Source organism: Phalaenopsis equestris, unplaced genomic scaffold (genome assembly GCF_001263595.1).
Source record: "Phalaenopsis equestris unplaced genomic scaffold, ASM126359v1 Scaffold000663, whole genome shotgun sequence".
Lineage (NCBI taxonomy): Eukaryota > Viridiplantae > Streptophyta > Magnoliopsida > Asparagales > Orchidaceae > Phalaenopsis > Phalaenopsis equestris.
Genome location: NW_018165103.1, coordinates 102,615 through 114,105, shown reverse-complemented (window position 1 = coordinate 114,105; position 11,491 = coordinate 102,615). Strand labels below are relative to the sequence as shown.

Sequence of the window (11,491 nt, the reverse complement as noted above, 5' to 3'; positions counted from 1 at the left end):
AATCAAAATATTTGTCTTTAATCATTTTTTTCAAAATTTTATTATCATATATAAAAACCTTACATACTTTTTCTATTCATTTAACTATTTTACATTACAACTATTTCTCCAACTTATGACGTGCCAAAACTTGTCGTTGAGTAAGTCGGCCATATAATATAAGTGCAGGCTTCAAGTAGTGTCTAATTTAGGAGTTTGTGTATCAACGACAAGAGGAAAGTTCAACAAATCTTTTTTTTGTAGAAAATGTCTAACTTTCTAATTTAGTTAACCAAGCTTGGAGTCATTGCAAATATGGTTTAAGTCTTAAGATTCTGGCAAAAACTGAGTGAATGTTAGGCAACTAAAAATAGAAATAACATAAAGATTTTGTGAGTTCCTTCAAGATTTATAAGGCCCAAGCTTCTGTGATTTGGTTATAATGGTGATCATGATTTTCTTAATTATTTTTCTATGTGATTATTGCCAATAGAGGATATAGTACTCCTTATATCTGTGTATAGGTTAAAATAAGCCTATATTCCATGATGAATTGATTCTTTTCATATAAAAATTTTTTATTTTTGAGCTCTGATACACCAAAATAATATGTTGTTTTAAGTATATATTTTATGCTTCTTTTTTATGATATTGCACTTTAAAGAATGGTATTTTCATATTTTTGTTGCAGGTATATCAATTTTAGGCATTTGGAGCAAAAGTAGTAAAAAGGACAAAATTTGGAGCCAAAATAGTGAATTTGGGAATTTTGGTGCCTGATGCACCAGATTGGTGCCATAAGTGCCATTTTACATAGAGATGGTGCCAGATGTGCCAGATTGGAGCCAGAAGCACCATTTGATAGAGAGATGGTGCCAAATGCTCCAGAGATGACTTTTTTGCTGATTAAAACGGTTCAAAACAAATTTTGCTTGAATTTTCAAAGGGGCACTTGTTCTGAACACCCCTTGGAGTGATTCAATGCATCTAGATACTTTAGAAGGTTCTTTTATGAAGGGATATGTCTCTTGGATCTGGATCAATGAGGGATATGTCTCTTGGATCAATGTACATGTCTTTTGAATTCAAAAGGGTTGACTTTTGGATAGAAATTTTAAGGTAATTTTGAATTCTTTTTGGAGGGAGGCTATCTTTAATAAAAGAGAGGTTTTGTGAAGTGAAGAGTGTGGCGTGTAAGGGGGGTAAAAGAGAGAGAGAAAGTTAAGAGCTTGAAGATTTTCTTCAAGAACTGTAAGAGGAGAGGGAAGGTGAGAGATTTCTTCTACATTACACTTCTAAGAGAGAATTGATAGTGCTTTTAAGGAGAGAAAGGCTTGGAGAGAGCTTGAAGAGAACTTCTAGGGATTTTCTTGGAATGGATTGTGAGATAAGTTGTGTCTTTTATTTCTTTTGTTTTGTAAACTTGTTTTTATATATGAAATTCATTTTTTGTCATATCCTTCCCATGAATTCTAAGTAGTCTTATTTACCCTTCTCTCTACTTTAAGATATGGTTTTATGAAGAATTGATTTTGTTTTATACAGTTTTAAATGTCAATAATTTGTGGGGATTTGAACTCTAATCTTCATTTACTTTTTCATCTGGCCAATTAAATTGTTAAAATATGTTGAGAAACATATGTTCCAAAAGGGCTAAAATTTGTACAACATTGTGAGAATCACATTGGCTTTCATGGGAGAGGATTCCATCCATGGAGTTAAGTGCAAATAAATAGGAAAATATACTTTGTTGGATGCAGAATTGGACAGAATTGGTTGGATGCAGAATTGGATATTTTAAGGTGACAAATTAAAATCCCCAATTTGGTTCAGTTGATTGCAAACTGATGTGAGATTATTAGCCCTCAGGTGAGGGAGTAGTGGGAACTCTGGAGTGACAGTCCATATCCTCCCAGCCTAACCACGAAATTAGGGACCAAACTTTAGATTAGTCAATGTTCTTTTACTCATTGTAAAGGGGAAGGATGCTTCCTTAAATTTGAACTCTTCGTCACAAAAACTTTGTTTAATTTTCGTAATTTTACTTTTGAAAGTTTAGCAATTAGTTTAATTAACTTTTTCTTTTTACTGCATTTTATTTAGCATTCTCTCTATTACTTTATATTCAAATTTAGCACTTTTGTAGTTTAAAATTGTTGTTTGCATTACAATCTTAAGAATTTACAAATATGCATTTCCAACTTCCCTATGGGATCGATATCTAGGACTCCATTAGAGCTCTTTATTACTTGAGCGATGCGTACACTTGCGTTATTTTTAGGGGATTTGGCAGTTTAAAGAATTTTAAAAGATAAAACTATTTTCATTAAAGTTTTTTTATTGGGATTAATTTGCATATTTACTTTTGTATCTGTTGTGTGTATTTTTTAATATTGAAAAATATTTGTAAAATTAACATAAATCCACACTAAATCCACCTGCATCAAGTTTTTGGCGTCGTTGTCGGGGAAGTAACGGAAAGTAGTAGTAAGTTATTTTATGATTAGAATTATTTTTATTTTAAACTTAAAAAAAGTGTTTTGTAGTTTTGTTTGAATAATTTCATATTTTAGTGTGTATGCTTATTTTAATTACTTATTGTGTTTGTTTATGCGTAGTGTAAAATATTAAGATTTAGTGGCTTACAATTTTGACTTAGAAAGAGCTATTAGAAAAATTGGAAAACAATAAAAGGAGATAGATCATATTAGCAAAATGGCTTCCAATTTGAGTAATGCCAGAAATGAAAATGAACATCATCAGAGACCTTTAAGAGATTATGCTAATCCTGCAGCAGATGAAATTCATTTGAGTATACAAAACTCTGCTGTAGCCAATTCATTTGACCTTAAACCTGTTATTATCCAAATGATACAAAATAATCAGTTTGGGGGAATACCAACTGAAGATCCTAATTTACACCTTTCTAGTTTTCTAGAATTATGTACTACTTTTAAATATGATGGAGTGTCGAATGATGTCGTCAGACTTAAACTTTTTTCTTTTTCATTAAGGGATAAAGCTAAGATGTGGTTAAACTTGTTAGCACCTGGATCTATCAGAACATGGGGAGACTTATCATAAAAAATTTTATATAAATATTTCTCACCTTCAAAAATTGCTAAGCTTAGAAAGGATATTACATCTTTTTGTCAGTTTAAAGGAGAACCAATTTATGAAGCCTGGGAAAGAATTAAAGATCTCTTTATGAAGTGTCCATATCATACATTGTCAGATTGGTTAATAATTCAAACTTTTAAAATGGATTGGTTGGATCTCTTAGATCAATAATTGATGTTGATGCTGGTGGATCATTAATGTCAAAATCATTCCATGAAGCATATTCTTTAAATAAAGAGATGGCTACTAATAATTTTCAATGTCCCTCTGAAAGGGTAAATCTAAAAAGAGTAGCTAGTATTCATGATTTTGATGCAATATCTACATTAGTTGCCCAAATAGTTGTTATATCAAAGAAGATAGATCAAAAGGGAATGATTTATTATCAAACATCACTTGTGCTTGAGGAAAACTCATTGGAACAAATGATAGAATCTCAATCTTCTTATGAGACCTTAAATGCAACAAATAATCATTGCAATAATCCTTACTCCAACTATTATAATCTTGATTGGAAGAATCATCCAAATTTTAATTGGAGTAACAATAACTATAAAGTTACAGATCCACAATGGGGAAACAACGCTGCGAACTCATTGAGAAACTCCAATAATCAAGGAAATCCAACTTATAAACCTTATTACCCTCCAGGTTTTAATAATTTGTAGAGTAAGGAGAAAAAGTTGTCAATGAAAGAATTGATATTACAAATGGGAAGCCAATTACAAATTCAAGGAGCTGCAATTAAAAATATGAAGAATCAATTGGGATGTATTACTACTACACTTAGCAATAGACCTCAAGAAAAGTTGCCTAGTAATGTTGAAGTAAATCATAAAGATAAAAAAAGAGAAAATTAAGGATATTCAACTGAGAAGTGGAAAAGAATTAGAAATCAGAGTTCAAAAAGAAGTGAAAGTTGAAAAAGATGAGGTGGAAAATGAAACATCTGGTGAAGATTTTCATTTTGAGTTAAAATGTCCTATTAAACTAATGAAAATCATAGTAGAAAGAACACCACCTCCATTTCCTCAACGATTGAAGCAGAAAAACAAAGATAACCAATTTTAAAAAAATTTATAAATATTGAGGAAACTGACGATAAACATTCCATTTATTGAAGCCTAAGCTATGTAAAGTTCGTGAAGAATATACTTAATAAAAAAAGGAATTTTGTAGATAATGAGACTTTTTCACTCAATGAGGAGTATAGTGTTATAATTCAAAAAAATCTTTCTGAAAAACTCAAAGATCCTAGAAGTTTTACTATTCTTTGTGCTATTGGCAAAAAATTTTTTGGAAAAGTTTTTTGTGATTTAAGAGCCTGTATTAATCTTATGTCTTTAATAATTTCCAGAAGGTTGGGTTTAGGAGATAATTCACCTACAATTGTAACTCTTCAGTTAGTTGATCACTCTTCAGTTAGTTGATCATTCTTGATCATTCGATTGCCTATCCGAAAGGATTTATAGAAGATGTTTTGGTAAAAGTTGATAAATTTATCTATCCTATGGATTTTATTATATTAGATATGGAGAAAGATAAAGAAATTCCTATCATTTTAGGAAGACCATCCCTTGCCACTAGAAGAGCCTTAGAGAAGAGAACTAACTATGAGAGTTAGTAATTAAGAGGTTACATTTAATATTGCATAATCAATGAGATACCCTGTAAAAGAGAAAGATATTTAATGCTTCAGAATGGATAATGGATATTAACGAATATTTAAGTTTTAAGTCATGAATATTTTAAGAAGACATTCAAAAAAGAATTTGAAAAGGAATATTTAGAATATCAAGATGAGGATAAAATTTAAGATGAATCTACGAAAGTGTGTAAAGAAGATTTGGAATATGTTCAAGAAAATTTTGAAATGTTAAACCCCACAAAAAGTAACAAGAATTTGATTTCATCTATTAAGAAACCACCTAAACTAGAACTCATGCTTTTTCAAGAGATTTATCTACATTACATGTTAAAGTATCCTAAGAATTAATTGATACGCAAGAACAACAGTTGTTGGAAATTTTAAGAAGATACAAGAAAGCTTTTCGATGGACATTAGCTCATATTAAAAAAATCAGTCCTTCAATTTATATGCATAGAATTTTATTGAAAGATCAACTTGAACCAAGAGCTGATCCTCAAAGAATCCTATGATGAAAGAAGTTGTTAAGAAAGAGATTTTAAAATGGTTAGATGCTGGAGTAATATATGCTATTTAAGAGAATGCTTGGGTTAGTCCAATTCACTATGTTCCAAAGAAAGGAGGTGTGACTGTAGTGACAAATGAGAATAATGAATTAATACTAAATGAGAAAATGAGAATAATGAATTAATACTAACAAGACTAGTCACTGGATAGCAGTTCTGCATAAATTATAGAAAATTAAATTGTGCCACCATAAAGGATCATTTTCTTTTACCATTTTTTAACTAGATGTTGGATAGTCTGGCTGGGCACAGATTTTTTATTTTTTAGATGGATATATAGGTTATCATCATATACATGTTGCTCGAAAGGATCAAGAGAAAACAACACTTACTAGTCCTTATGGATCTTTTGCTTTTTGGAGAATGCTCTTTGGATTATGTAATGCATCTGCAACATTTCAAAGATGTATGATGTCAATTTTCAGTGATTTAATTAAAAAAGGGATTGAAGTATTTATGGTTAATTTTTTTGAATTTGGAACTTCATTTGAAATATTTTTAAATCATTTAGAGAAAGTTCTTGAATGATGTGAAAAGCCTAATCTCGTATTAAACTGGGAAAAATGTCAATTTATAGTTGCAGGTCAATTTATACAATTTATAGTTGCAGGAGGAATTGTGCTTGGGTATAAAATTTTAAAAAATGACATGAAAGTAGATCCTGCAAAAATTTAGGTTATATCAAACCTACCTCCACTTACCACTGTAAGAGGAGTTAAGAGCTTTTTAGGACATGTTGGATTTTACAATCGATATATTAAAGATTTTTCAAAAATTAAAAAACTTTTATGCCAACTTCTGGAAAAAGATACAAAATATGACTTTAATCAAGATTGCCTTAAAGCCTTTGAAACATTAAAGGAAATTTTGATCACTGCTCCTTGCTCGATCACTGCTCCTATAATTGTTTCACCTGATTGGGAGAAACATTTTGAATTAATGTGTGATGTAAGTGATTATGCAATTGGAGTTGTATTAGAACAAAGATATGATAAGATTTTTAAAGTCATATACTATGCGAGTAAGACACTTAATGAAGCTCAAATTAACTATAACACTACCAAAAGAGAATTATTAGCCATTTTTTATGCTTTTGATAAGTTTAGGTCATATCTGATTGGAGCTAAATGTGTTGTGCATACTGACCACTCAGCTATTAATTATTTGATGAAAAAGAATGATACAAAACTAAGATTAATTAGATGGGTAATAATCAAATTGTTGATCATCTATCTAGGCAAAAACAGGAAGAAATATTTGATTTAGAAAAAAAATTAATGAAACTTTTCCTGATGAACAACTTTATGATGTAAAAGGATGGGAAATACCGTGGTATGCCGATATTGTAAATGATATTGTTAGTAGTATTTTACCATATGGACTAACAAAAAAATAGGAAAAGAAAATCATTCATGATGCAAAATCTTAATTTTAGGAGGCCCCTTAGTTGTATAAATAATGCAAAGATTTAGTAATGAGGCTTTAGTTATGCGAAGATGTGTGACTTATAAAGAAATTCAAGAAATTATCCAAAAATGTCTATTGGTGGAGCACTGGGAACACCTATGAGAGTGGATGCTCCCACTTATAATAAGGCTAGACCTGGCCTTGCTAGAATTCAAGCTGAAAGAGATATCATACATTGCAAGATGCTGAAGAGAATCTAGATTGGTTCTGATCCTGAAGGGTTCTGGTAGGATATATTAGTTAAACAGAAGCCTTACTATTGTCCACATTGCAAGATGTTTGGGCATACAGTAGATAAATGTTACAGATTACATCCCCCAAATAGGAAGATGGAAGGAAGAAACGACATAGCTACTGAAAAAATTGTGGCTAATGATGCAAGGGGCACTGCTGAAGAAATTATGTTAGAAAAGAGATAGGAAACAAATCCAAGGATAGAAGAATCACCCCCAAGGATTAATGAGGATCCACCAGATGCTGATCCTCTTGAAGAGCTATCTGAACCCAACAGCCAAGTTGATATCCCACAATACAGATCAATCAGGAAGGAAAATACTGAAATCACAATTGTCACACCCACATCCCCCTTGCATGCTGAGAAGGGGAAGCAAATCATCACAGAGATACTTAACAAAGCACCAAAGGAACCAAGCATTAATGAACTGAAACAAACCATTGAGGAGGATTGGCAAATTAAAACAGCAAGGAAAAGGAGAAAACCAGGGACAGAAGTGAAAAACTTACAAGCAAGAGTACAATTTATGAAGTCTGATAGAACTAGGAATGGGTCTCCACTCCTTAGAGGAAGAACCAGATCTAGATCCCAGCCTTCCCCACATCCTCCACTCCATGATTAATCTACTTTTATGGAATATAAGGGGGATGGCTAACCCTCTGTCCCTTAAAAGAGTTTTATACCTGAATTATAAATACAAACTGTGGTGCATTGTTATTCTTGAACCCATGGTTCACAAGAATCCTCAAAACCTGATTAAAAAATTTGCTGGCTTCACTCATTTTGGGAACACTAATAATAAAATTTGGATTTTTTGCAGAAGAGAAACAAATTTTGATATTCTAATTGATCATCCACAATTTGTCCACATCTCATTCAATATGAATGGACATAAAGGTGAAGCTACCTTTGCCTATGTTGGATGTACAAAGGATGCTAGAAAAGAGCTGTGGAATAGGTTGATTCACATCAACCAACTGGTGAACTCCCCATGGTTGGTGGAAGTGATTTCAATTGTATCATTTCTACCACTAAAAAATCTGGAGGTAGAACTCCAAACCTTGCCAAGATGAATACCTTCTGAGATAATATCCACAGGGCTGGTCTCTTTGATCTGGGTTTCAAGGGACCTAATTTCACTTGGAAAAGGGGATCTATTTGGGAGAGGCTTGATAGAATGTTGGTTAATGATGCATGGTTCAATCACTTCCTCCTCACCTTTGTTACTCACCTTAGCCTTGTTGGCTCAGATCATAGACCTATTCTTATAAGCATCACCTCAACTGATAGTTATAGCTCCCCCCTCCCCTTTAGATATCTCAACATGTGGGTTGCACATCCTTCATATAGTAATTACATTGCTGGCCTATGGAAAGGGGTCTCTCACCTTGACCCCTTAGTTAAGCTAAGCTTACTGCAAATTAAGACTGTTAAAGCCCTCAGAGGTTGGAGCTGGAACACTTTTGGAAATGTTCATGCCACAGTCCAGAAGGCTAAAGATGAAGTAAAAGCTTTGGAGAATGGGGGACACCTTGGTATTGAGGAGGAGAAAAAGCTGCTGATTGCTCAGAACAACCTCCTCAGTGCCATTGACTACTAGGAAAAATTTCTTAAACAGAAGGCAGCCATGAATATTTTCATTGATGGGGATAGAAACACCAGATTCTTTCATGCCTATATCATCCATGCTATACAAAATGCCAATGGCCGGTGGTTACATAACAACAATGATATAGCAAATGATGTTATATGTTATTACAAAGAATTACTCAACCAGGAACATAACTTCAGACCCTACATTGAGAAGGCACACTTCATGGCAGAACTGAACTACACTACTGGTCTCAAGCTTACTGACATCCCCACTAAAAAGGAAATATGGAATGCAATCACTTCCATAGATAGCAGTAAATCTACTGGCCTTGATGGATTTACTGTTGAATTCTACAAGAAGTCCTGGGAAATTATTAAGACTGATGTTATTGCTGTTGTTACAAGCTTCTTTCAAGGCAACAATCTTCCAAAGTACTTTTGCTCCTCCACCACTGTATTGATCCCTAAATCTGAAATACAAAAAAATTGGAATCATTTCAGACCCATCTGTTTGACCACTATCATTAGCAAAACCATCAGTAAAATTATTGTGAACAGGCTACAACCTCACTTGGACTCTATAATTAAACCCAATCAAACTGCCTTTGTGAAAGGAAGGTCCATCATTGATAATACTCTTCTGGCCTAAGAACTTCTACAAGACTTGAATAAAGCATGTAGAGGGGGTAATATGGTTTATAATCTGGACTTAAGGAAAGCTTATGATACCATAAGCTGGGATTTCATTTTGGAGCTTCTAAGTGTTAGAGGATTTAACAAAGGATTTAACAATGGTTTCTGCCACCTAATCAGGAGGTGGCTGCACAACAATGAACATTCCATCCTGATAAATGGGCAAGGGAGGGGCTTTTTCACTGCTACAAGAGCTTTAAAGCAAGGGGATCCACTATCACCCACCATCTTTATACTTGCAATTGATTATTTGTCCAGAATGCTTAATGAAGCCTTGCTGAATCATAGTCAAAACAGATACCACCATAGATCCAACATTGCTATTACTCATTTACTATATGCTGATGACATAATGGTATTCTCCAGAGCCAACAAAAATTCTATAAAAAAAGTCTTCCAAATTTTACAAAAGTTCCAAGCTCTTTCAGGTATGGCATTCAATCCAGCAAAGTGTCAGATGGTACTCTATAAACATGTATCCTCCACTCACAAACTTTGGGCATTTGATTATACTGGTTTCACAACTACTCAACTCCCTATTAAGTACCTTGGGGTGCTTCTTATCACTGGCAGAACCAAACAAACTTAGTTTGATGAGGTACTGAAAAAAAGTCTCTAACCTTCTCAACGGGTGGACACAGACCTTCTTGTCTAATGGGGGAAGAATTACCTTGTTAAAGAGCATAATCACTACCTTCCCAGCTTATATACTGCAGATGACTACTATAAAGAAAAGCACTCAAATACAGCTGGAGAGACTGTTTAATAAATTCATGTGGTCTGGTCAAAGACAGTAAATGCATTGGGCTTCCTGGAGGAAAGCAGCTAAACCTCAAATTGCTGGGGGAATTGGCTTTAAGGACCTTTATCAACTCCTTCAAGTCAATTTTTGTAAACTCTGGATTAAGTTTAGGACTCAAAATTCACTATGGGCTAAATTCATGTGGGGTAAGTATTGCAAAGATCAGCACTCCACACTGGTCCTAAGGAAAATGGGTGATTCTAGAATTTGGGTGAAAATGTTGAAAATCAGACAAATTGCTGAAACCAACTACAGTTGGGAGCTGGGAAATGGGGAAATCAAGTTTTATCTAGAAAATTGGTGTCCAAAATACTGGCTCTCCCCCATCACCAATATCTAAAATAGTGAATTGAAAGTGGTTGATTGTTGGGATGGTGATAACTGGTCCCTGGGTAAGTTAGCAAATCTTCTGCAACCTCACTCTATTACCAAAGTGGCCAGCATAAAATTTAATAGAAATATTGCTGACAAAATCTTATGGCAGACTGCTTCCCACCAAAGCCATATATTCCAAAAATTTCAGTTTGGAGCAAACACCCTGGGGTGATCATTTATGGAATAAATTCCTATCCCCTTCTATGTCCTTTTGCTGTTGAAGAATATTCCATAAAATGATTCCTACTGATGACATTCTAAAGCTGAAAGGATTGAGGGGTCCCTCTAAATGCTGGTTATGTAAGAAGGAAGAGGAAACTCTGAATTATTTATTCTTTGAATGTGACTTTGCTCAACAGATATGGAAACAATTCCTCAATCAGTTGACAATTGATCAGAAAGAGCTCACTTGGGATAGGCTAGTCAATTGCTAGTGGCATTGGAAGATAAGAAAGTATGCTGCTATCCCTTTCACTATTGCTTAGTTCATCTGGATGGAAAGAAACAAGGTCAAATTTGAAGAAGCAAATCCAAATGTGGGGATTACTTCTAGAAATTGTGTAACTTACTTGCATAAGATGATTAATTGGAAAGGATTTCCTAACATTTCTAACTCCTATACATCCATTAAGTCTGATCTTATTCAAGTCATTAGAGTCTACTGAAAAACCCCAAATCATCTTATTATGAAGATTAACACTGATGGAAGCTTTACTAAAAATGGAGCTGGTGTGAGAGGTATCTACAGAAATCATCTGGGTAAGTGCTTGTTGTACTTTTATACCCCATTCCTGGCCAATGATGCCACTGAAACTGAACTCATTGTTGTGTATTGGGCAATCAAACTTGCCACTAAGGCTAATTGGAATAGAATTTGGTTGGAAGTGGATTTTGCTGTGATTATTCCCCTTTTAAATCAGAAGGAGGAGACTCCCTGGCACTACTCATACTGGATAAGCAAAATCAGAGATCTCACTAGCAAGATACAAATTCAGTTCACTTTCATCTATAGG

General features: G+C 33.7%; 1 protein-coding gene across 1 annotated transcript; it reads left to right on the top strand.

Moving 5' to 3' along the window:
* The first annotated feature begins 7,896 nt into the window (after positions 1–7,896).
* Positions 7,897–8,615, top strand: LOC110030131. Its single transcript, XM_020732706.1, has 2 exons — positions 7,897–8,009; positions 8,114–8,615. The coding sequence occupies exons 1-2, from the start codon at positions 7,897–7,899 to the stop codon at positions 8,613–8,615; spliced, it is 615 nt and encodes a 204-aa protein (XP_020588365.1).
* Positions 8,616–11,491: the final 2,876 nt, after the last annotated feature.